General features: G+C 46.7%; 1 protein-coding gene across 10 annotated transcripts in view; it reads left to right on the top strand.

The window, feature by feature from the left end:
* The window catches only part of KCNQ2 (potassium voltage-gated channel subfamily Q member 2), a 124,425-nt gene that overhangs the window by 52,148 nt on the left and 45,573 nt on the right, over positions 1-26,704 (top strand). For 6 of the 10 annotated variants that reach the window (XM_044985314.1, XM_044985315.1, XM_044985318.1 and 3 more), the window contains exons 4-8: positions 2,779-2,954; positions 5,082-5,207; positions 11,599-11,709; positions 13,532-13,627; positions 16,253-16,347. In XM_044985314.1, the coding sequence (XP_044841249.1) occupies positions 2,779-2,954; positions 5,082-5,207; positions 11,599-11,709; positions 13,532-13,627; positions 16,253-16,347 (604 nt within the window). Of the gene's footprint in view, positions 1-2,778; positions 2,955-5,081; positions 5,208-11,598; positions 11,710-13,531; positions 13,628-16,252; positions 16,348-22,673; positions 22,704-26,704 lie in introns of all 10 variants that reach the window. The other 4 variants (XM_044985316.1, XM_044985324.1, XM_044985323.1 and 1 more) reach the window with 1 other exon arrangement.

Genomic DNA, 26,704 nt, shown 5'->3' on the forward strand with positions numbered 1-26,704 from the left:
CAGAGAATGCTGCTGACCCCTCATGTCCTCTGTAGTAAGATGCTATACAGGATGAAAGAGGCAGTGGATGCAAAGCTTAGGGAAGAGGAGGCTGGATTCAGGCCCAAATGATCCTGGGTAGATCAGATATTCATACTCAGGGCCATCATAGAGCAACGCTTAGAACGTATTATCAGTGCCATTGACTGTCAAAAGGCATTTGACAGCCTGCACAGGCAGACGTTGTGCAATATTCTTCAGTCTTACGGAATTCTAGCTGAAGTCATCAACATCATCAATGCAAAGCGCACTGGAAGGGTGGACAACCAGATAACAGTGGTTCAGTGTGGACGCTGGTGTGAAACAGGGCTGCCTTCAATCTCCGCTGTTGTTTGGCATTGTCTTGGATTAGATAATGAAGAATTGTATTAGCAGCACAAACACTGACATAGCATGGGTAGATGGCAAACACCTAGAAGATCTCGGGTTTGCTGTTGATGTCACACGCTTGAGCGATACCCCCCAAAAGCTACAGAGATAGAATCCTTAGCAAAAACAGCAGGGCTCAAAATCAGTTACACCAAAACAAATATCTTTGAAACCCAGACGTCAAGCAGTAACATCGTATCAGAGGGCAAAAAGATCCAGGGAGGAGAACAGCTCAGTTAGCTGGGCAGCACCATGCTAGCCAATGGAAACCTCAAGAAAGAAGTGACATCAAGGACAGGAAAGGCATCCACAGCATTCACGTAACTCAGCAGTGTATGGAAATCAAAGCTAGACAGCACCAAAACAAAAGGGAGGATTTTCCACTTGAACGTAAGCTCAGAGCCAACATACGGCCATGAGAGCTGAAAATTTATTAAAATGTTAGCTAGAAACCTAGATCCCTTTGAAAACAAGCGCCTAGGAAAGATTCAGGGCATAGGCTGCAGAGACTTCACCACCCACCAAGAGATCCGAGAACTCACCAACCTGCAGCTAGTCTCCCCTAGATTTAGAAGGAAGCATTGGCCATATCTGGGGCAGGTACTCTGGATGCACAGACTCCTCCATGAAGCTGTCAAGTGAAAACCAACTGGTGTGAGGAAACAGGGAGCCAGAGAGAAATCTTAGCAGGGAAGGCAGAACATCTGAGCTCAATACCCTGGAGCAGATGGAAGCAGCAGCTAATGACAGAGGGGGATGGAAGAGACTGGTGTCTTCCCTCTGTGCCAACATGGGCGTGAGAAAGATGCAATAATCAGAATCAGGCCCTTTGTGTCTCCTCTGAGAGGAGAAGTAGTCTAACGGTTAGAACATGGGCATGGGAGCTAATGTCTGGGGTTCTGTATCTGTCTCTGCCATTGGTTCACTGACAGGGCACTCTGTATCTCCATTTGCCGTTCCATAAGGCTGATATTACAGTGATTATCTGCCTCACAAGGGAGTTATAGACCTTAATTAATTATTGGCTGTAAAGTTCTTTGAGATCCTGTGGTGGAAGGGGCTGTCTCTGTGCAAAGCAGTTATTTTGAACAGGGTGAGGAGGGGTCAGAGTGGGCAGGGAGAGAAGGGATGCATTTGTTCTCAGTGCTTTCTAGAGAGGGGCTCAAGCTACCACATTTGGATCTGGACCCCGATTTGACCATCACAGAGCTGGGGATGTTTGTATGCAGGGTTTTGGTTTAGCCCATTATAAAACCAGGGGGATCTACATAATTCATGTAGCGATCTGAATGATGGTTTTCAGAGCCCTGAACGCCCTGGGGTATTGAGACCTAGGCTTTTGCTTTGGGCTTTTGCTTTTGCTTATAGTACTCTCCCACCCACCCACCTTTCCTCCATCAGTGCAGAAACAAGCCTTCCTAAAACCCAGCCCTTTAGGTTTTCCTGAATGCGACGGGCAGTGGGAACTCCCATGCCAAGGTGGACCTTAGAAACGGCAGTACACTGCTCTGCCTGGCTGAAGAAGATCGTGCACCTCTGCTGATGCACTTAGGAGAGGCTTATTCCACGCTAGAAATGCTGCATTGTGCATCAAGCCAGAATTCAGTCTTTGGAGTCTTGGCAACCTTTCTCCCGGTGGAGGAGGTGTGAGGAGAAGAGGAATGTGAATTTCACTAAACCGTGCAGTGAATCACACAGCGTGGGTTAATATTAGTTGCACGTGGCCATGTACTTCCTCCATAAGATGTGACAGACACATCACTCATTTTTATAACAGACAAACACGCGCACTTACCCCATTCTCAATGGGCTTACTAGCAGTTTCTACGTGTCAGAATCTTTGAGGTGGCATGTTATCTTTTCTCCAGCTCTGCAGAGTTAGGAGCTCAGATACCATGGAGATGGGTCAGTGTAATGCCCTGAATACCTGGATTGGAAAGACGTGGAAGAGGGAGAGGTGTTCAGGAGGCCAGCTGGGGGATGTGGCTGCCTAACACTGAGCAGTGAGGTGGGGTTTCTGAGTCTTGGTGGTCTGTGTGGATAAAAGATGCTGTTGTAGGTTTTAGCCTGAGGAACAAGCATCAGTCAATAGCAGTCATCACCAACCCTGGCTGATGGCACCGAAACTGTTTTATTGCTTTCCACCAAACTGACTCCAGCTAATAAGGGAAGGTGAGAACAGAGGTGATGTGTGAGGGGTCCTTTCTGGACCAAAGGCGAGGGGCTCACCCTAGAGTAGTGCCAGCCTGACATCTCATCACCCACAGAGGTAGGAAAGATGGAGGAGTCTGTAAAAGCCCATCCTAGGGTGGTGAGGGTTGGTGGGTGAGGGCCATGAAATCCTTCCTCTTATGCCCTGCTTCCTTGCAGACATCATGGTGCTGATTGCCTCCATCGCCGTTCTGGCAGCAGGCTCCCAAGGGAATGTCTTTGCCACCTCGGCTCTCAGGAGTTTGCGGTTCCTGCAGATATTGCGCATGATACGAATGGACCGTAGAGGCGGCACCTGGAAGCTGCTGGGGTCTGTGGTCTATGCCCACAGCAAGGTGAGTGAGACCTGGACAACTGGACCGATCAGCTCGTTACATGTTTTTCCCCCAATGAACACTACTTTGGTTCCCCACCCCCCAATATTTTGATGCCCGTGTGATTATCATTTGTGGGAGGTACCTTGAAGGTGGCTGCAGTGGCTATTTTCAGAAGCGATGTGGGTTAGTAATTAGCCTGCACAAACCCACGGCCATGAAGGAGCTGGGAGGCTGGTTAAACTGCATCTGGCAGCAGCCAATATATATGTGATTAAATGCTGATGATGTTGCAAATGCTTTATATAAAGGATGTATTTCAAAGAGGCTGCATGTCTGAAAATTTACCCCTTGGGGTCATCCATTTGCAGATACCACCATCTTGACCATGTCCTCCTCCTAATCATGAATGAACATTTTAACTAGTCCTAGGCCCAGAATTGATCTCTGGTGTATTCAATATTCACTTTTCAGCAGTTTGAGGGACATTCATTCACAACAATATTTTGTTTCCTATCACTTAATCTATGACAATATTTTGTCCCTTATCTTGAGGTTTATTTGTTTTCCTTAAAAGCCTTCGCAAATTTATCAAAAGCTTAGTAAAAAATCCCAGAAAACTACAGTCTACCAGGTTCCCTTCATCTGCTCTTGTATTAGATTTGTCCAAGAATGTGACCGTTTAAAGATGCAGAATTTACCTCTGCCATATTTTCCTATGTAGTTAATGCGACCGTTCTTCTGCAGTTTGCTGAAATGTGGATGTAGTGGGTCTCAACAAAGGACTCTTAAAGAATAATTTTGTGGTTCTGAGGCTGGGGAAATAGGAAAGCATGAATCATCCTATTGTATCTGCAGTTTAATGTGATGAAGAGATACCTCAATATTTGATCTAGTAACTTCGGTTATTGAAACCTTTTCCTTAGGTGTGGATCAAGTATGTTATCATTCCGACATTGTATGACTTTAGCGGAAAAATAAGAGAGGAAATTTAGGTGGTATCCTCTGATTCTGCACCATTAGATGCTTTGTCATTCAGGTGAAATATTAAACCTAGAGCTGCACAAAGTGTTTCCAAGGAAACCAGATACAATATAATACCTAGCAGTTTCCTGATGTGTTACAGACTTCATCCAGGTTCCATTAGAAGATTTAAAGCCAATCTGGGCTCTTTTTTGGTGAATGAAGCTTGATGTTTCCCAGTGCATTTGCTTCACTTGGGTGTGAACCTTTACACAAAACTCCGGGGTTACCAACCCCACCCAAATCCAAACCAAAGAAAACGTGCACACGAAGCTATGTGAACTCAAGCCAAGACCATGCAAATCCAAATGGCCATTGTTTATACAGCTTTCGTTAGACCAAGCTCTCTTGTGTCAAACACTGAGGGTTATTCGAGTAGTGGTGGTTTTCCTAACAAGTAAGAAATAATGAAAGTTCCAATAAGGTTATGTGGCTACTGCTGCTCAGCTTAAAATGTCTGCTCCAGCTGCCTAGCAGGCATGATCTTACCAGTTCAGTATATAATTCACTATTATAAAGTTTCTAGCAAAGGTAAGCCCAGACTAAAATCCTGGGATCCAAACACCCCTGAAATTTGGGGATAAGATCCAGATTCATATTCACACTTTGTAGGTGGTCTCCATCATGAGACCGATGTGCTTAGACCACTGGACTGGGACCCAGGAGATCTAGGTTCAGTTCTCATCTCTAACACAGACTCTCCATGTGACCTTAGGCAAGTCTCTGGCCCGGATCCTCAAAGATACTAAAAATCAATTGGAGTTAGGCACCTAAATATCTTGGGGTCTGTCTCAGTTCCTCATCTTTAAAATGGGGATAATAATAGTTCCTGTCTCCTACCTTGTCTTATCTATTCAGCTGGTCAGTGCTTCAGGGCCGGGACTGTCTCTACCTTTTGTGTATATACTGCTCCTTGCACAATGGGGCCCTGCCCATTTGGAGTGTCTGAACACGACTGTAATACTGCTTCTACTGATAATCTTGAAACCAAACCCAGAGCTGAACAGCCACAGACTTTGGGAAAGTTGAGGTTTGAACCCCAGCTCTGCATTCGGGAACACCCCGAGTATGAAATGCATCGTATGAAAACACATTTTCCTGTTCTGTTCCTTTACTATCTTGCAGGAGCTGATTACTGCCTGGTATATTGGCTTCCTGTGCCTCATTCTGGCCTCTTTCCTGGTGTACTTGGCCGAGAAAGGAGAAAACGAGCACTTTGATACGTACGCAGATGCGCTCTGGTGGGGCCTGGTGAGTAATTTCCACAAAACAGCAGCTGCCGGTTATTAAAATGAAATGGCCATTAACCCTCCCATCCCCTATCACTTATGTGAGGAGTTGACTGATGTGTGTTCAGCTAGCATCATTATTAAATGGTTTCCGGCTACTCAGTTAAGTACTTTTCACAAATATTGCCCTTAGAGAATGCTACACTATTTCATTCCTTGAGTTAGCCAGATCATGGACAGCTATAGGAGAGGCATCCTCTGCTCCCAGGACTAGGGAAGGACAGTCTGACCATTGCAACTTTGGCACCAGCTGGCCAAAAAGTGACTGTTTTAATGAGCTTCTGAAGGGAGCTGTGTTCAGCTCTGCCGGTGGGAGGTTAATCATGGTAAAATGAAGCTTGAGCTATAGGAAGTGCCACTCAGCGGCTCCCCCATGGGAGCACCTCGGGGATGTCACCATGTAGGTGTGTGTCTGGAGAGAGCTGGGTTGATCTTGGACATCAGTCATGTAGGGTTCAAGGAAGCTTAGCATCATGAGCAAGGGAGTGGAAAGAAAGGGAGGAAACGTGAGCAAAATCAGGAAAGGAGAAGAAGATTCAGACTCTAAACAATGTTCGATTATACTTGAAAATCTGGGAGTGGAATGGAAATCAATTCAGACTTGCCCTATGCCAGTCTTGTGCTATTGGGATATGAAACTACCAGCATTGTCTAGTGGCTTGAGCTGAGCAGAGAGCCAGGACTCCTGCCTTCCAATCTAAGCTCTGCTACAGCACACCATGTGGCCTGGGGCAAGTCTCTTAACTTCTCTGTACCTCAGCTTTCCCACCTGTAAAATAGGAATAATGATGCTCTCCTACTTCGCAGAGGGACAACCAGGATTAGTTAATTAATTCTCCTCTTACCTGAGGGCAACAGAGAGGAGAATTTGACTCATTTTTTGTAAAGTGCTTTGAACACTTCAAGCTGCCTAGAGGTGCTAAGTATTACTACCCACGTTTCTTCTGTGTTTGTGGCCACAAGGGGGTTTGTCATCCTTTCTCTGTATCCTCTCTCAATTAATTTTCCTCACTTATAAGGGTCCCTTATGCCTCAGGCAATTCCTATGCAACTGGGATTATTCTTTGGGAAGCCTTGTTGGGATGCGATCTGCCTTCCAGCTTTGGTCTTCTGCAATGAGAGCAGTTCAGCAGAACCTAATTAATTCATGCTAATGCCTGAGGGACTCAGCTTGGTGATGGAATTTGGCCAATGGAAAGATTCCCATTGGCTTCAGTGGGCTTTGGAGTAGACTCCTAGTGAATAAGCAACAATGTGGACCAAAGTGAGCCCAGTGCTTATGCAGGCACATAAGATGGAGGAGGAGTTCACTGGCCTTCCTACTTAAGCCTCATACAAGTTGGACCCAACTGTAGTCTTTAAACACTGGGAGTTCAAAGCTGTTGGAGGCAAGTTCTGCTGTTGTTAGTCCACTGGCGTTCAAAAAGTGCTGGATACTGACCCTAGACAAAGAATGGGATTTTCAAAGGTACCTTAGGGCAGGTCTGCACTTATGGTGGCGTGGAGCGTATAGACCCTGCATGCCCAACTAGCCTGGGTATAAATAGCCATGTAGATGGTGAGGCATTTCTTAGGTGAGTCGAGTGCCCTATGTGTCTGAACCCTCGGTTCTGTACCCGACATGGCTCTCTGCAGGCCTAGGCAGTGCCCACCCCATCTAAACTGCTATTTTTAGCATTGTAGCATCCTGCTGCCTCCTGGCTCCTTTCCCCATCTCAGTGAAAGACTCTGGAAGCAGAGAAAGGCTCCCCTCTGCTGGAGCCTTTCACTGCTGCGTGTTGCAACACACCGCAGACAGTGGGGACCCATCCTGCTTTTCACTGCAGCGCATAGGCGCTGGATCTAGGAGTGCCGAGGGCACTGCCTCACCCCCTGGCTTGAAGTGGTTTCCATCATATCCAGGATTTACAGTTTGGTTCAGTGGCTCTCAGCACCCCCACGATACAAATTGTTCCAGCATCCATGCTTCAGCGTGTAGCCACATGTACCCTGCAAGTGTAGACAAGGTCTACGTAACTTAGCAACACAAGTCCCATTGGCCTTCAGCATTTTGGAGACCCTCACCCAAGCTCCTGCCCTGAATAGTTGACTGCCGAAGACAATAGGCTTCTTCCAAAGGGCTGGTGGGAAGGGATAAAGCACACAATCAACCAAAATATTTACTTAGCAAGCACTAAATAGCCTCAGTCCTTTAATGTGCTTCAGCCAAGTCGGTGTTAGTTGGCGAACATCTCCTAGGCTTCCTGGAGGAAATGCTCCTCATTCCAGTCTTTTCAAAGGAGTCTGGACCATGGCTTTCAAGGTTGGTACAGCACTTGCACTCTGTGGGGTCACTGGGAATACCAGAGGCACAATGCTCCCAGGACCTCCCACTGGGATATTACAACTCCAGGGACTTGGTTGCACCAGAACAGTTGAGCCATATCTAACAGAGATACTGAATTTCTAAATGCATTTTGATCATGTATTTTGACAAGTGCTATTTACTTTAATTATTCATAATAATACATCATAATGTGCTGTTAAATGCACTGGAGCATATTTTGTAAAAAGTAATGAGGTCTTAATAATAGAATGCTTTCAGTCATGAAGTCGCTCTGCTATTAAATCTTTGCTGACAAGTGCAGAGAGGACACTGCTGTTGTTTAGTTTTTCTTTGTGTGTGTGAGTGTGTGAATTATTGGATTAGCAGATTAACAAAGGGAGAATTAACGAGGTTCTAATCTACTTTGTCTATTGTTCTCCTGCTCCAACACTTCTGGAAGCCAGTCTCGGCTTCAAGACAAAGCTTGTTAAAACCTAGAGATGGGCCCTGAACCAAAATCCGAGATCTTAACAGCTCCAAGCTTTGGGAGGAATCAGCTAATTCAACAATGGGAAGACTGTTGTTAGTAAATTGCCCATCAAGGTTTTCAAGCACATTGGTTACAGTTAGGAAAACAAAGCGTGGTTTGAAGTAACTAGAAAACAATGAGAAAAATTCAAAGCCAAGTTTACTGCCCTTCCCTCCCCTCCAAGACAACTAGATTTGGAGTTATCCTTTTTATCTGTCAAACAGAGTTGCTCAAAAATGGGGAAAATATTGCAAACACTTCACTGAATATTTTAATACCTACATTAAAATTTTCACTGATATTCAAAATTGCAATGAAAATTTCCATTGAAAATTTGGAACAGTTATACTATCAAATAACTGTTCGTACAGCTTCTGGTATTCCTCTGAGAGCCTTATCAAGCTGTCACTCCCAGCCTTGCTTCAATATTTCACTTTGTGTGAGGTCTAAATAACGATGTAACTCCCTGATTGCTGGAAGTCAGGGAGCAGACGGCCACAGAGGGGTTGAAATCCAGGGGTGATCTGCTAGCCTCATAGAAATCAATGGGAGTTTCGTCATTGATGTCGGTGGGGTCAGGATTTCACCAAAGTTCCAAATTTTGCAAATTAGACCTGTCTCTGGGTAAGAACAAATCTGACCTTCCACTGTTCTGGTCACTGACCATGGTCCTGAAATACTGATCAGTGGCCCTGGAACTGACGGTGAATGGTACAGGGCAGAAGAACGACCTAAGACGAGTTTGTACCTAAGTTCAATCCTTCCTTACAGGATTGTATTTGTTTTTATGTCTGTAGCAACACTTTCTTTAATGGAGGAGTGATTGATCACATATTCCTTAGACTATGAGCTCTTCAGGGCAGGGGTTGTCTCTTTGTTATAGATTTATACAGTGCCTAGCACAATGGGATCTGACCTGTGGGCACTACTTCAGTACAAATAAATAACAACAAAGAGGTAGGTCTGAATTCACACTCCAAGCACCCCCATATTTTGGGAATGTTTAGATCCTTTTCTGGATCTGCACTTAGTGGCTCCGGCCTAGATAACTCCCTGCTGAAATCTGTGTAGTAACATCTCAGTGAATGTAGAATAAAACTCTTTCCAAGATGTGTTTCAATATAGAACAATCATTAAGATGCTTTTTGCTAAATATTTTGTCTAAATGGCATCTAATGGAAAGAGTTTATAGTGCTTATGTCTATAAAATGCTTTAGGGAAAGCCACTGATTATATTTTTCTTCATCTAAAAATGAGTTTGTTTTAAATTAATGTGCAGTAGGTTTAATTAACCCTATTGGTGCAGGGCTGGGGTGCAGTTTGAACCCTCAGAGGCAGCTGTGCCCGAAGCAGTTAAAGAGGTGGGGCAGTTTCAATTCTGGAGAGGGATACATAGGAGTGCTGTTTGCAGAGGCTGCCTGGAAGATGTTCTGAATCACCGCATCCCTGCCTGCTTCACCCCATCCTGGCTTGCTCCACCCACTTTGTGGGCTGTGCTGGACCACCTGGGGAAGGAGGGTTGTAGCCTGCTGTGATCCTGCTCTGGGCTGGAGGCTACAAGCCTCCATTGCTGGAGGCTACAAGCCTAAGTTTCTCCATCCTTTGCCAGCAGACACTTGGAAGTAAAGCTATACCGGTCTCTTCTCCTGCATTCTGGAGTTCAAGGGTATCTGTGCAAATCTCCCACAACACACATACCTGCCAACATCCCAAACCCTGCTTGGAATATTATAGCAATATACTCTGTAATATATTCACAGTTGTGAATCAGGCTGTATTAAGCAGCAGTAATTCGTACCTTCAGGGTACTGTGCTTGGAAATTGGAAGGGAAGCCAGTTAATAGGCACTTTTGGAAAGATTAGGAATAAACAGTTTCAGACCCTTATGCATGGAAATAACACTGCCTCATCTGAAAGAGCCACAGCTGAAATGCTTGATGTGAGTTTGGGGAAGACTGGGTTATTGTTCTCAGTCCTGAAGGAGCCATTCCATCTCCTACATGGATGCTTTGGAGTAAAACGCATAAGCCTTCTCCCCAGAAGGCAATGATGTGTATACGCCTGTTTAATGAGAAAAGCTGCCCATTCTGAGGGACGGAAGTAAAACTCGTACCCCTCCGCACAGCATGCAGGAAGGATGGCCTGGTGGCTATCGCACTGGACTGGCAATCAGAGGTTCTGGGTTGAGTGCCTAGCTGTGCCACAGATTCCCTGGGTGAACATAGGCAAGATAAGCTGGTAGAAAGGGGCTCTAGGACTGGTGTAAACTCCCCAAGCACCCGTGTGGAACCCCTCCCTCCTACCGCAGAGGTGGTCTGGGACGGGCTGGGGTGGTCCAGAGAATGAAGGGAGAGAGTGGGATGGGAGAGGCATGGCTGGGGTGATCCTGTGCCAATGGCAGTAGGGCAGCCCCATAGTAGGAGAGATACAAGCTGCCTCCTGGTAGTGGCACCAAGGAAAGATTAAATCTGGTCTTCTGAGCCTCAGCTTCCCCCACTGTGAAATGGGGATAGCAATACATGGGGTGCCTGAGGATACATCCACAGATCTTTGGGAGGGGCTGAGATACTCGGGTGATGGGGATGCTGTACGTGCCGAGGCAGATGGCTAGAACACCTCTGAAGTTGCCTTGGCAAGATGCTGTTCCCCCCCTGTAGGCAGAGTGTCTGTGGCAGTACCTTGTTGATTGTAGCTGGTTGTTTCTGTGGCTGCTGCTGGTGGCAGCCATCGTGCTAAGGGCAGATACGTAGGCACAAGAAAGAAAGAATTTGTGGCACTGCTGTGAGTGAATCGTAGAAATGCTGGGCTGGAAGGGAACCTCGAGGGGCCATGGGGTCCAGCACACACACTGAGGCAGGATTAAGTATATCTAGATCATCCCTGACAGATATTTGTCTAACCTGTTCTTAAACACCTCCAGGGGTGGGGATTCCGCCACCAGCTAAGTAACCTAACCCAGAGTTTATAGTTAGAAAGTTTTTCCTAATATCTAACCTAAGTCTCCCTGGCTGCAAAGCTGATTAATTCTTCTCCTTCCCTCGACGGACCTGGAGAACAATTGATCACTGTCCCTGTTTACATATTTGAAGACTGTTCTGTCCCCACTGAGCCTTCTATTCTCTAGACTAAACAGACCCAATTCTTTCAACCAGTTTTTCAATTCTTGTAAACCAGTTTCCATTGTGCACAGCTATAGCAAGCAGAGGAGCTTTGCACTGCCTCTGTAAGTACTCAGCAGTGTGGCTCCATCGCTCTAGAGAACAGAAAAGATCCTGTAAACTTCTCTATGGGGCTCCAACACCCCTCTGTACATATGTATTTCTATAGAAATAGCCACTGTGATGAATATGCCAGTGAAGTACCCTACAGGATAGAATCCTGGCAGCTGGCATAAGAATAACCAGGGAAGGGGGAGGTTATGCTGAAGAGAGAATTGCATTCAGCTGTTGTTTCAGTTTTCAATACGGGGCCAGCCAAAAGGCACTGGAGTGAACAGGCTTTGACTCTCTCTTTCCTCAGATTACACTCACCACCATTGGCTATGGGGACAAGTATCCACAGACCTGGAATGGGCGTCTCCTGGCTGCAACTTTCACCCTCATCGGGGTCTCCTTTTTTGCCCTCCCTGCTGTAAGTAAGCACCCAAACATTACCGGGAAAGCAGAACACGAGCTTTTCTCTAGACAGTCCAGCTTACATTCACCGAGGCTGCCATCTCGCTTGTACGGCTCTCTCCAATTTTTTTGATGATGTTGTTAACTTTGCAGACATTTAATTACTTATTGCAGGAAAAGGATTTCAGCTCAGTGGCCAAATCCCAGTACTGCCAGCACCCAGTGTTCAAAATTCACGAGTCAGGGCCCAGAAGGTCCCGAGGCTGCCTTATGGAGTCATGAGATTGGGAGGGCGGGGGGAAGGACACATTTTGGGATTCATTTTGATTTACTTTCTGGTTTTTTAACTTTTAGGGTTTACATTTTTGAGCTTTTCTGTGCAATCATGAGGGTGACACTTATTTTTGTTTTGAATAAAAGCTGAGACTCACACATAATCACATGAATCCAGGAGCTGGGGTTTTAAGGAAAAACATCAAATATTGTGAGACTTGTGATAAAATCATGAGAGTTGGCAACACTGACTAAGAGGGGCAGGACCCCTGAGATGGCCAGGGACTGCAGTGAGCATCGTGTCTGCTTGGTGCCTCTCAGGATTTAGTCTTTTTAACTAAAAGATTAGAACAGCTCCGTCTTTTGCATATATAAGATACATAGGGCCGGATTCTAAGCTGGTGTAAATCAGTGTAGCCACATTGGTTTACAGCAGCAAAGGGTCTGTTCCAAGGCTTATGCACGAAAGGAGTTTTTTTAATTAATCCTTATTTATGAGAGAGAAACACAAAGGGTTTGACTGAGCATTGGTGAGCACTTTCCCATTAGTTGCACTGAAGCCCTTCAGATTAGCTTTCAAGTGCCCAGCACCCATAACTGGAGCCAGATTTTCCAAGAACCTCAGTTCCCATTTGGACTCCTCCGTCAGAGCCGGACTTTCCAAAAGCTCCCAGCTCCCACGAACTGCACGTTTTTTTAAAAAATGTGCTGAGCTCTCTTGAAAACCTGGTCCCAGGGGTGGGGGCTGCACATTTTTGAAAGTTTGGGCCTGTGGTTTTGTTTTTTGTTTCCTGCCACCGAACATGGCATTTCATGGAACACGAAAACAACCACATAATACTGAAGACTGTTTGGGCTTACATCTGTGTGGACTGGAACTGATCACAGAAAAACAGCCAAGTAACAATAGAATAATATGTTCCGTGCATCTCTGTATTCTGGCTACACATACTTCTTTGAATCAATACAGAGGACAACACGAGAGAGACACAGTTGTATGTTCATACTGTGTGCACTCACTGGCTTCCTTAGATATGAATGAATAAGGGTCATGGTGGGAATGATAGGACAGGATAAAAATTCTGGATTGTGTGCTGCAAAATAAATACGAATATTTGGGCAACTGAAACCATTGGCCTTGTTTTTGTCCCCAGATAGTCACAATCCAGTGATAGTGCCATTTCTCGCCCCTTGTCCACTGGGGAGATTTTATTAAGCTACCACAATCATTTTTGCACACGTTTGGGAGTTCATTGCAGAAAACTGCTTTTTTTCTTGATGGAGCTGCAGCACTGGGTGAACAGTTTACACTTTATTGCAACACCTGAGAGAAGTAAAGCATTTACCCCCAGACTCCATGTCACACAGTCATAGCATTTTATGGTGGGTGGAAATTGTTAGCTTAGGGAGAGGGGGAGTACGCCATGATCTCAATGGGACAGAAAATGAGAAGAGAACACGTCAGAGGAGAGAGCGAGCTGTCAGGGTAGGGCTATCGCAAACTCAACCTTTTAGAGCAGGGCTAACGCATAGATTACTCTAAATGGTCTCGTTCTTTCTTCCAGGGCATTTTAGGTTCTGGCTTTGCCCTGAAGGTTCAAGAACAGCATCGGCAAAAGCACTTTGAGAAGAGGCGAAACCCTGCAGCGGGCCTGATTCAGGTTAGCAAACAGTGCCCCGATCCTGACGACAGAGATGTGCTGCGTGATGCCAGCAGCTGCTCTGTCTCAGCAGACATTGCGACCCAGAGATGACAGTCCAGGGTGGCTGGGTTTTTTGTCTGTTACATTTAGGTATCGGTAACAATACCTGGCTAGGAATGAAATGACACAAAGGAGCCACGTCTATCTGGACGGTTTCAGCAGAATTGCTTCTGATTAATTGTCTTGAATGAAGGGAGATCTTTTTACACTCATAGAATTGAGAGGATTCCTGGGCGGCCAGACAAGGCACCATGCAGGCAGGTGCTGCTCATGTTCTCTCTGCTTAGCTCTGTCACTGCATCTCCATCTGCCCTCCCGGAGCCTGGAAATCGCGCCCTGGGGGAAGTGACTATGTGTCTGCTATGGGCTAAGCTGAGACTGGCACATTCATTCCACTCCTGGCCTCACCCACAGTTGACTCGACTGGTCAGGTCCTCGGTCCCTGCTCTGGCTGCTTTCCACAGCCTCAGGCAGAAACCTCCCTTAATGGGACAGCCGAAGATTCCTGCTGGCAAAGAGGCTCCACATCACCTACACGTAGGGAGTGGGGAAGGGTCGTGCCATGGCTGGGGTGAGGTGACCAGAGCTCTGCCTGGGCGTCAGCTGGTGCAGTGGTCCCTATGGGGTCATTTTGGCCCCCAGCCAGTCCAGAATTGGGGAACAGAAAGGTGGCTTCTTCACCCCTGCTCAGCTCAGCTGATGGTCTAGCCCCACGTCTCCAGTGTAGAAAGACCAGTGTAAAAAAAAAAAGCCACTTTGCCTCCTCCAGGTACGGATGCTGTTTCTAGTTAGAGTATTTGAAAGTCATCCTAGTGCAAAGTAAAGAGTTGCAGGTGCACTTCTCTCTCCTTATAAGGTCTTCTTCATTGTGGGCCTTGCTTAATACCCATCACAATCGATGGGAGTCTTCCCATGGACTTCCTTGAGCTGTGGAACAGATCCTAACCCTCAGTCTAACCAGCCTCCTAGGAATCGACACATAGAGTCCATCTACACTGCGAAAATAGACCCATGGCAGCAAGTCTCCGAGCTCGGGTCAACTGAGGGGCTCTGAGGGCTCAGGCTGCAGGGCTTAAAATAGCAGTGTAGACGTTCTGGCTTGGGCTGGAGCCTGGGCTGTGAAACCCAGCAACCCTGAGCTCAAACGTCTACACTGCTATTTTTAGCCCTGTTGTGCAAACCTTGTGAGCTCAAATCAGTTGACCCAGACTCTGTCTCTCACTGGTGCCGGGGGAGGGGGAGATTTGCAGTGTAGCCGTACCTTTTATTCTTGCACTGAAGAATACCGCTAAGGCATGAAACAGTGCAAGTGACACGTTTTAAGAACATTACAGGAGGGAAATGAACCCAAGGGACCAACATCTGGGACTCAAGCAAAGGAAACTTTATATTAAACTGTCTCAGACGAATCGTTTCCAATTCATTATTCTTTGAGACTCTCTGGAGGAGGAGGGAAGGTGGCATTTTGAGGCAGCTCAAAAGGTGCTAGACAGCAGGCCTGAAAATAAATGCAAGGAAATCATCCACAGGATGACAGCAGATGCTGTCAGCCAGTCTGGGGGGAGAAACGACAAAATCCAAGCTGATTTAGTTAATACATGATGCAGACAATTCATTAATTCAGCCTGTTTTCCCCAAATTGGTTTTATGCAAAGAGAAAATTTCTGTGAATGTGATGCTGCAGTTGGGAACATTTTTTGATGGAAACAGATGTCTGTGCATAAGGCACTATTGTAATCTAAGTAATAGTCTGCTATTGCAGCAGTAAAGCCATAGACTGTCAGGTCTTCCAGTCAACAGAGAGACCCTGTTCTTTAATAGATAAAACCCAGCAGAGCAGGAACCCAGTGAGAGCTGCCAGTTCAGGGCAGAGGGTCTGATTCAGATCTCAGTCAGACTCTCATAAATCCGGTGTAACAGCACTGTTGGAGTCGATGGAGATGCACCAATTTAAGATCAAATCAGACTCAAAGAGTGGATCTGTGACAGACTGACTCGGTGGGTTTAGGGAGCGGAAAGGCTCTTCAGCTACTAGACTGAGCTACTTGTGAGCCATGCAATCCTTTCACTCAAAAACTTTGATGTGTGTCCCAGCTGAATGGAAATTGACTAGCAGGATGGTGTTCTCTGAGAGTCTTGAAGGGTCCGATTTCCAGAGATGCTGAGCACCCGCAGCTCCCCTTGACTCAGCTGGGGTTGTAAGCACCAGTACTTCTAACCATCAGGTTCTAAGACTTGGTTGGTTGTTTTATTTTGTTTTTAACGTAACCAGCCACAGAGCGAGGGCAGCATTTTCAGAGGTGGGTGCCATGAGCCAGGGATACAGCTTCAATTTTAAACTGTTTACTGAGCAGCAGTACAAATCATTACTGTATATTTTCACAGGCTCATCGCCTGGTCATCTCTTTTAAAAATACTGGTCTGAATCGACCGAAGAACCCTTCCATTAGCAGCTGGCTAGCACTCTGGTCCTCTGATGAATCTGCTGATCATATTTCTCTTGCTGTGGATTGGAGGGCTGGGGTGGGAAGGACAGGTATAGCTGTTTTTCACTCACACGTACAGCTCCCTTCTCCTCCACAGGCTGCTTGGAGGTTCTATGCCACCAACCTCTCTCGAACTGACCTGCACTCTACCTGGCAGTACTATGAACGGACAGTCACCGTTCCCATGTACAGGTACCTGCTTTAAACCCCTTCTTACAGGTTCCTGTTTCACGGTGCCAACGACTCCATCCAGCCCATTCATTTTTTATATTAATTAAATACATTTTTTTAAATTTGATTTGAAAAGCTTGCAAGAGCTGGTGTAATTTTAAGTTTCTTTTTGGGGTTCTTTTGTATTTATTTTTTGCTTTATTTTAATATCCATGATATTAATTTTCTTTTGTGTGTGTGTTGTCGTTTTCACCTTTATTTTTCTGTATCCATTGGTAGTTGCATTGTGTTGTGACAATTGCTACGGCAGTGTGAAGACTTCCACCAGAGCAGCCTTGGAAAGTAGGTAAATGCGTCCTTTGCCTTGCCATGCAGATCTTAGTTCTGAGTTGCCTTGTCATGTCGTTGTAACCAGATTCTAACGGGTCTTCTGCCTTTCAGCAAACCTCTGCTCCCATCTCTTGACTGGTCCTGACATTCTCCCACAGTGCAGCACTTAGTTTACTGCTTCCTTGAGTCGTGATTGGCATTCACAGGGTCTGGCAGCCTCCTCTGATTCCACCTAGACTGGTGGGGTAAAGAGAGGATGAGGGCCTGGGGCAGCCACGTTAATTTTTATTGCCATGGTTCTCAGTCAGAAATTAAACAGAGCGCACGTCTCTCTCTGGGGCCTTGAATGAGGCAAAGCCTCCCCTTCTGTGTCTCCAAATATTGAGACCGGGTAATTGCTTGCAATAGGAGGGAAATCCAAAATGGCAACCCAGGATTGATGTTGATGAAAAGAACAGTCACTGCAGCCTTCCCTGCAAGTGGACACTTCCTGACAGTCATGACACCGGGGACACACTGCTCCCAGCCTGAAACCCATGCTTGCCTTTGTGACGTCGGATAACCGCGTCTCTCAGACTGATAGCAGAGACATGTCAGTAGGCAGGACTGCCGCAGCCCCAGTGAGTTCTCCTGCATCTTCAAGAGGAGAGCAGCAGAAAAGTTTGTTTCCAGACAACTGGTTTGGATGCCCAGGCATCTTCCATAGCTCTGACGCCGGGGGGGTATACAGCTTATTTAAGACCTGAGGCTTGACCCATCCTATCAGAGGCCTGCGGATAAGTTTGACTTCCCAGCTTTGCCGGTATCAGACCTATAGGAGAAACTGCTTGTGTAGGTAACAGCTCTGCCTGCAGCCTGAACTGACCCTGCAGCTCACCCTGGGTAGGGGGGCAGTCTAGGGTTGCCAAGAGCCCAGCTGGCAGTGCCATCGTGCTGTCACACGACCCGTCTGGGTCCCCATACACAGCAGGCAGGGCTGCAGATGCTTCTCCTGGCAGTTGGGAGGGGCTGTGGTGCCTGCTATCCAGGAGGAGGAGGAGGCAATCGGCAGGGACTGAAAGGGAAGGGCTTAAGGAGTGTCACCATGCTCTCCCAGCCAGCCCCCACCTACCCCCCTCACTCTCCAGGCAACTCCCAGCCTCCATCTGTCCCCAGCCGCTCCTCAGACAGCTCTCAGGCCTCACCTCTAATCCAGGCCCGAACCCCACACAGCGCCCAGCCCACTCCTCACCCACCAGCCAGTCCCCACACAGCCCTCTCCCCTACCCCCCCCACCCTCCAAACAGCCCTCAGCCCCCATCCTTCCCCTCACAATCCCCAGACGCTGTCACTTCCCATACAGCTCTCAGCACCTGCCCACCAGCCATCTTCTATGCAGCCCCCAGCTGATCCTCAGTCCCCAGAAAGCCAGCAACAGCCCTGCCCCATGGCCAGGCAGCAAATGGGCCAGATCCCTCTCCCCGCAACACACGTCACTTGCAATTTCTCCCAAAGGGGGAAAATTCAGATTTCCAGGTGCACTGCCCCTCCCTCCCACCATGAGTAGCTCCACACACCTGGGAAAGACTGAAGAGCTGCAAGAAATAAATCTGATTTGCTTGGCCACAGGGCAGCGACCACATCTGAATGGCATCCATGTCAGTTTGGCATGGTTTCAATGGAATGACCTCTTGCTAATACTAGAGTGGGGATAGCTGGAGAGTGGCATTCCCTTCAGGATGGGACTTGCAGATGCACTGAAATTCCCTAGGAAAATCCTAGGAAATCCCCAGGGTGAGGCATGATGCCCTGAAGAGAAGCTCACAAAAATAAGGATCCTTTTCAGCAGTCCTGCTCTGTCCTCTGCACGTGGCGAAACAGACCGTGCTCCCCCGCCCCCACAGGCAGGCTCCACAATATGGCAACGCCAAGATGTGGGTTTTTTTTACGGATTTCCCTTGATGCCAAAAATAAAACTGAGTGTCATTTTACACATCCAAGGCTTAACGTGCACTGCCTGACCAGGCAGCATTGTGCATCCCTGTCATTTTAATGTGCTTACCTGGAGCTACACAGGACGGTCTGTGATGCTGAATGAATCAACTGGGTTAGTTTCACAGTAGGAATTGATTGATGGTGCCAGCCGTTGTCTTGTCATTCTCACTGTTGGGCATTGAGACAGCTCACGGATTTCTTATTTACCCCACTAGAGAATAACATGGTACAGTATTGGAACGGGAGGTCTGTTACCCCGGGGAGGAACTGTCAGACAGTAGAACTGCCTATTAGAAATCTAAATCTGTTTCTCTTCACCCCGATTATTGGTGCATGTTGGAATCCTAGCAGACAATCCGAATATGTTTCCTAGGGTGGGTGGGCCTGTCAGAAACCCTGCAGCCAGTCTGTTGATCCATTTTCAAAGTCCACTGGAACTCACGTTACTATTATGGTCAGCAAGTTTTGCACCGGATTCATTCCCTATGTTTATTTCTTTTAGCTGAAGACATTTATGAACCGCCTTCAGTGTTTTATTTAAACAACCTGTTTCCCAATAGCATTGCACTCATTCATTGAGTCTCTCCCTCCCGTCTCCTTGCCTTTAATTGAGGGTAAATAATTCCTGCTGAAGTCAGCTCTCAGCGAGGGTGAGGGCATTGGATCTGATCCAAAGTCCGTTGTGATCCGTGGCAGCACAGCCCTTGGTTTCGGTGGGCTGTGGATCAGGCCTGGAGGCTGTTTGAAAGAATAAGCCTATGGTCAGAGCCGGACATACAGTGAAACCCTTTCCAATGACTACTTGCTGAAGCAATTGACCTGTTAAAATCGTTGCATCACGTGGACCATAAGCTGAAATTCAGGTGGAACGCTACTCTGGTCTGTTAAATGAAGACCTTTTGGATGCATTGAATTGAAATTTAGCCTATGAAAGAGTAGAGCCATCTTAAATAAACCCCCCTCAGGGATGAGAGTTACTCATGGTGGGTGGGGGTGGGGGGTTGATGCAAGTCAATTAAGCACCGTTTGAGGGACAGCTGCATGAGCTGTGATCCCTGGAGGAGGTGTCACCACTAGTCCTGCACAGGCTGGCCCAGAGATGGAGCTGGAGGTGACTAAGGGTTGGGGACATTTGAATACGCGGGTTCACTGGCTATCACACCCCTCACAAATGGTGGCCATTATTGAATCTCTGGGGCTGAAGCCCAATGCATTTTCCCTGCGATGGGGAGCGTAGATTTTGTCTCCAATTCACTTTCCTCTCCCACCTAATTTCACCTGCATCAACCCTGATTATTGTGCTATGTGCAGGTACAGTGAATGTCACTCAAAAGGTCAAAAGAAAACCATGTCCTACCAATATGTTACATATGGCCTAAGCCACATAGTTTGGAGCCAGATCTGAATGTGGAACAAGATCTGATGAACTTCCCCAAATGGCAGGTCTGCAAGTCTAGGGATTTGGTTTGCACCTTGTTAATGCTTAACAGGTTTCGATTGTACTACAGTTTCTAAATGTAGCAATACTGTCATTACTATGAAGTCCCACATAACACCATATCCAGGGGAATATGTATGATTGGGAGGTTATAGACATGGGACTGGGAGCCAGGACAGCAGAGTTCTGTTCTCAGCGCTATCCCTGGCTTGTGGTGCGATCTTGGAAAAGTCATTTACTGTAACTTCTTCATAACAAAATCTCCGACTGTAAATGGGGATTATAAACCTGGCCTCAGATGGGTGTCGGCAGTATTAATAAATGTTTGTAAACCATCAGAGATCCTCTTATTATAGCTGCTAAATTGACACGTTCAAAGGTGTGCCATTTAACCAAAATTACCATGATATAAATGAACCACCAGAGTGCTGCTGCATAATGTGCCCGACACGCTGGATAAAACACCGTGCCAGCAAAGCTTCATTTGTGCCAGGGATGAGCCCTGGCACCTCTGGGCCTGGCAGTTCAGAGCCCCAGCACCTCTGGGCCTGGCAGTTCTGGGCCTGGCAGTTCGTAGCCTCCCCCCCCCCCCAGCACCTCTGGGCCTGGCAGTTCGTAGCCTCCCCCTCCCCAGCACCTCTGGGCCTGGCAGTTCGTAGCCCCAGCACTGCTGGGCCTGACAGTTAATAGCCCCCTGGCACCTCTGGGCCTGGCAGTTCAGAGCCCCAGCACCTCTGGGCCTGGCAGTTCGTAGCCCCAGCACTGCTGGGCCTGACAGTTAATAGCCCCCTGGCACCTCTGGGCCTGGCAGTTCAGAGCCCCAGCACCTCTGGGCCTGGCAGTTCGTAGCCTCCCCCTCCCCAGTACCTCTGGGCCTGGCAGTTCGTAGCCCCAGCACTGCTGGGCCTGACAGTTAATAGCCCCCGGGCACCTCTGGGCTGGGCAGTTCAGAGCCCCACGGTGCCTCTGGCCACATCAGTTATTAAAGTTAACAAAATTGCTTGTGCCCTGGCACCTCTTTCATTACAAATTGAACACTGGGTGTCAGTGTCACTCATCCGATGTGGTACATCCTCTGAAATTCTCCTGGATGCTGCACAGAAACATCAGTAGCCTTCCACAGTGAATGATTTAATGTATGGGGTTCACTCTATAATGTATCACCTCCCATGTCAATATCCCTTGAAATCTGTTAGGCTAAGCTCAGTACAAATTGTTTTTTTTCCTCCTTAAAAAAAAGGGACGGGGGGTTAACTTTATATTCTGGCTGTAGCTTTCATCACACACAAAGGCACAGTGTCTATTCTGCCCTCTTCTACACACTTCCCTAAGGAATTCATATGTTATTTCAAACTGGCGAATGAAATAAAAATGTAAGTCACTTGTGGCATGGCACATGGCCTGAAATGACACAGGACAGCCCTGCTGTGGGTTACCTCTGCTCTAATCTAGCGGATGCATAAGTCTGTTTTGGAAGTGGGTATGGGGAAGTGGGTATTTCCTCCGCGTGGCAAGTAAGTTGTGGTGACTGGTACCTTGGCACAAAGCAGGTAGGTTGGCATTGACACATCTTTTGCTCACATTGTACTGCTTATTCCTCAAGAAGTAGCTGTCAGCAGGAGCCCTGTGACACGGGTTTACATGTCTTCTCGATGTTGCTCCCACAAAGAATGGATTGTTTCATACTGGAAAATGATTACGTACGCCTTGGGGGAACAGCAGATTTCTCATTGCAGTGACCTACTGCAGTCGAGTTAGGCCCACTTCTTTTGGGAGGATATTTTATTCCCTAAGAAAATCTACAATTGAACCCTTACACTCAAAGCATGTCAGTACCACGTGTGAAACATATGGATACATGCCAATATTGAGTCTCCATAGAAAAGCACATTGTAATGGGCATTTATGCATGTACATGCTTATACACCCAGACGTCAGAAACTTTTGTGTAAATTTGTAACCAGATTTGTTTAAAAGGACTGTGTCCATCACCACCAGTTATAACGATACCCAGCTCTCGACTGCATTATTATCCCTGATGGGAATGCTCTCCCTGTGTATTGGCATTCAGAGAGTATAAATCAATGGCTGCTAGAGATATGCTTATGGTATGGAATTAGTGTAGGTCCTCTGAACCTCATTCTCGGATACACTGAACCCAGGAGCTATGCTTCTGGAGAGGTACCTCATTAGTCAGCATTTCAGAGTGAGGAGATCATGTGATTCCAGGAAGAGGCCCCAACTTTTTGCTGACAGAGTGTAACAATTCCCCCAGGGAATGTCTGCAAAAGGTTGGAGGTTTCTACATTTTTGCCTCAATCTCTTTTGCCCACTTTTGCTTTCTGAGCAAACGCTAGACTAGCCATTATTGAAGGTGATACGGATATGCAGCAATTTGCAGTCCTACTGAGGTTGGGAATGCCGGAGCCAATTCAGATTTGCCAGCCACCCATAAGCCTGATTCACAGTACACCTGCTTATTGAAATACAGGTAGCTCACATGCTAATTTTCTTTCTTCTGTTTCTTTTCTCCCTCTCTCCACCCCTTTTGCTGTTTTTCTTTCTCTGACCCCTTTTGTTTTCTTTGGTGAAAACACTTGAAAAGCTCGCAAACGCAAACCTATGGTGCCTCCAGGTATGAATTGCATGTGAATCTGAAACCATGTGTTATGTCACTCCTCCTTCGTCTGGGACCGTAACACGCTAAGCCTGTAATACAACCAAACCCCCGGATTTTGTTGTTGTTGTTGTTTTTAAAAAAAAGCTCAAAAATCAGCCTCCCTGCTCAGCTGTCTGTAGGCTAATTCCATGCATCTTCATCAACAGTCTAGCTGGTGGTTTGCACAAGAGTTGGGAAACTGTACATCTAAGTGGCAATGTCAGGAAGGAGAACAGGAGGTTTCTCAATGAACTTGGTTTTCTTAGCTCAGGTTATGAGCATCTTCAAATTCATAGGACAGTTAGCAAGAAAACTCCCTGTTCTTTTCTGCCCTTTTCCCAGCCTTTTTTCTTATTTTCATCTCTCAACTTTTCCTCTCCAACGCTCTCTTATCCCAATCCACGCTTTGCTGTAGCAGCTGTGGCCGCTAGCTACCAATGAAGATATGTTAAACCGAAATGACTGGTTTTGACCGCACCTGACAGCCTGTGCTGGCTTTTGAAAGGGCAGTTTAACCTCAACAAGGTTTATAAGAGTTATTGGCAATTCAGTAGGTGGCGCTTTCCCCTCTGAGTCAGAGCTAGAGCTGAGCGAACTGTTTGCAATAAATAATTCATTCAGTGAGTCTAACCTTTTGGGGTCGTTCAGGTTGAAAGGATCTATATATGATACATGTAAAAGATTTATTATGAATAAATATGATCTCAGCGGCTACTAAAAGTGGATTTTCAAATCACAGGGATATGTTAAACATGAAGAAATCCCAAAGGAAAGTAAATACTTATTTTAAGAAGGAGAACAGTGATCACCTATTTGCTGCTTTGCATTTCAAAATTGCAGGCCTGATTCTGTTCTCTGTTACGACAGTGTAAATCTACATAAACTCCATTGATGTCAATCTGATTGAAGGCCTGTTTTTCCAAACCCAGTCTGAGTTTTTGCAGTTGCACATTTTACAGCCACAGTGAACTGCAGTCACATTTTTGTCCCTGCAGTTAATTTACAGGAAAAAAGCAACAATGAACTGCAGGTACAGAGTTGTAGATATACTTCACTGCGGCATGGAATGGAAGCTCGGTTTGAAAATCAGGCCTTTACTCTCGTATAGTTGAGACAAAAAACTGGCCTCCTGTTTGCAGTCCATAAAATAAAGGTATTTACAATCTTCCCAAAGTTGGAAAATTTATGAAGAGCTGTTCAGGTCAGAGCCACAGAGTCATACTTCAGAAAATAGTTTATTTTACAGGACACATACTTCACCTCAATTGTTATATTTTAGCCATTTGTGTACAGACTTACTACTCTACAATTACAAACCAACTGCCTGGTTATTTCTGTCCTGAATGCCACATAGGCTATTGACTTCATTGGAATAAGGATCAGGCCCCAATAGCTACAGTACATAACAATTTTGCAGAGACTAAGTGGAATTTAAATAAGAAAACCCTATGCAAGTTACTGGGCCCAAACTTCCGCCAGCCTCAAATTGGCCTTCAACTTTGCATGTGCACTTTTGCCTACCCTGACAACAGTGCCCAGAGTACCCATATTTCAGTGCAGAATGAGTCTATGCATTTTTGCAAGCAGAATCAGTTGCATACGCAAACATGGGCATGCAAAAATCAGGGACTGCAGCTGAAAATTCATGTGTATACAATGCCAGATCCTCAGCTGGTGTAAATCAGCATAGCTCTAGAGACACCAACAAAGATCCGGCTCATAGCACCCAATTCTGAAAGCCTTACTCGCACGAGTAATTCCATTGAAGTCAATGGGACTGATTGTGTGAGTAAAAGCTGTAAGAGGGGGTTCCTCATTATCAATTTTGTGTATATCATTCTCTGTCCCATAAAGACAAAACCACAATGCAAAGGAGGGTTCATTGCAAGTGTGGGTTCCTCTCAGAGACAGGACTTGCTGCATCTTGGGCCTCTCACGGTACCATGCTGTCCACCCAGCTCTGACATCCACTTCTTCTCATCTCTCTGTTGCTCAGTCTTTCTCACTCCCTGGGGCTGCATTATGAAATAATGACTATCAGTTCTGTGTATGTGTGTGTGTGTGCGTGCGTGCGCACTGCCTTGTCCAGCTCTCTTCCCCGTGTTGTGTTTTGCGATGGTATTGCATTTTTTTTTTGTGGAGGGCTTTGAGGCATGAGAACCCTATGGTCCTGGCTCTGTTATGCTTGAATATTTGTGCTTCCAGCAACAGTAATTTTGTGCTCTTTTGCTGGGGTTAGGGAATGCCTGATGTTAGTGTTGTGTTTCTTGTGATATATCAACAAGAGCAGGGTGGCCAGTTTGATGAGAAAGATGAGACGATTCACTCTGGAGCCACAAGTACAAACCCATGGAGCCTGTGCAGTGAGCAGCCGTTCTAACAGTTGCTATGTTGGGTACCATGAGCTCTGTGTAGTAGTGTACCTTGGTGCGTGCATCCTCTTGCCTTGCTGGTCTTTAAACATGCAGCCTTCAAGCAAGTGAAACGAATGTTGGGATAAGAGAGAGAAAATGTCAAACACCACAATCTCAGGTTCTTTTCCATGTCCTAGCACAAAACACAACACCCTACTTCAGAGGGATAGCTGAAGGGGGAGGGATAGCTCAGTGGTTTGAGCATTGGCCTGTTAAACCCAGGGTTGTGAATTCAATCCTTGAGGAGGCCACTTAGGGATCTGGGGCAAAAATTGGTCCTGCTAGTGAAGGCAGGGGGCTGGACTTGATGACCTTTCAAGGTCCCTTCCAGTTCTAGAAGATTGGTATATTTCCAATTATTACCTTTTATTACACACAATTCTCTTCCACTTGAGCACATTCAGGGGACCTCTGTACTGCAGCTGGGCGCGTGCCTCCCAACCTGGGTGGACAGACCCACTCTAGCTCAGCTTGAGCTGTGCACTAAAAATAGCAATGTGGGACTTTGCAGCTCTGGCAGTAGCATGGCCTAGCAGCCCGAGTACAAGCCCGCCTGACCCCCGGGGTCAAGGGTCCCCAACCTGGTGCCCACGGACGCCATGGCACCCGCGGGGACATCTAAATGCGTCCGCGTCCTGGCCAGCAGTTGAGCATCGAGTGGCAGCCAGCAAATCCCTTGTCCCGCGCCGCTTACCGCAGCCCCCATTAGCCCGGAGCAGCGAACTGTGGCCAGTGGGAGCCGCAATCAGCCGAACCTGCAGACCCGGCAGGTAAACACACCGGCCCGGCCCGCCAGGGGCTTTCCCTGAACAAGCGGCAGCCCCAGTTTGAGAACCGCTGCTTTAGGTGGGAAAAAAAAACTGGCTGAGAGATGTAAGAGGAATGTGGCTGTGCAGCTCTGTAAAGGAAGCCAGGCCAAATTTTGAGCCCCTATTTTTATGTCAACCTCTTTAGAAACTTTGTGATCACCTCCATTTTGTGCACACAATAACCCAACTGTTACATTCACTGAGTAGATCGTTGTGCTTTTAAATGTGAGTTTTGTACATGCAGCACACATGCTCTTGTAATCATGTGTTCAGTCAAGTAAGACCACTGAAAATGCTGCCCTTATAATTTAAACCTGCTGAAGAACCCTGTCCATAATTATGCCCTGCTTTGTTCCAAGGTTGTCTGAGCAGGTGCATAAGAAACGTGGACCAGTGTCTATGACCAGTGTGATAGCTTATCTGGGAAGGACAGGTGCATCCAATCCATGTGGAACATCTAAGTGCTGTAATGCTTCTTGCCCTGTAATGAGTAGACATCAGTCCTGCAGCTGCTGACAGCTAATGCAGAATCTCCTTTACTTGAAGTGTCGAGCCCAGTTTTAGATCTGAACTGCTGGGCCATATCATGCCCATGCAGGAGACACCTCACGGTTCCTGCTCTTTTTGCCAGGAATCTGGATGTGTCACAGAAGTGGCCATCCGAGAGAACATGGTGGGGGAAGGTGAAGCTTGCTTCGATGCTCTGCCCTCCTTAGTTGCTAACTGCACTGATGTTCTGATGTTAGGAACTGCC

The sequence above is a fragment of the Mauremys mutica genome, chromosome 13, assembly GCF_020497125.1.
Source record: "Mauremys mutica isolate MM-2020 ecotype Southern chromosome 13, ASM2049712v1, whole genome shotgun sequence".
Taxonomy (NCBI): Eukaryota; Metazoa; Chordata; order Testudines; family Geoemydidae; genus Mauremys; species Mauremys mutica.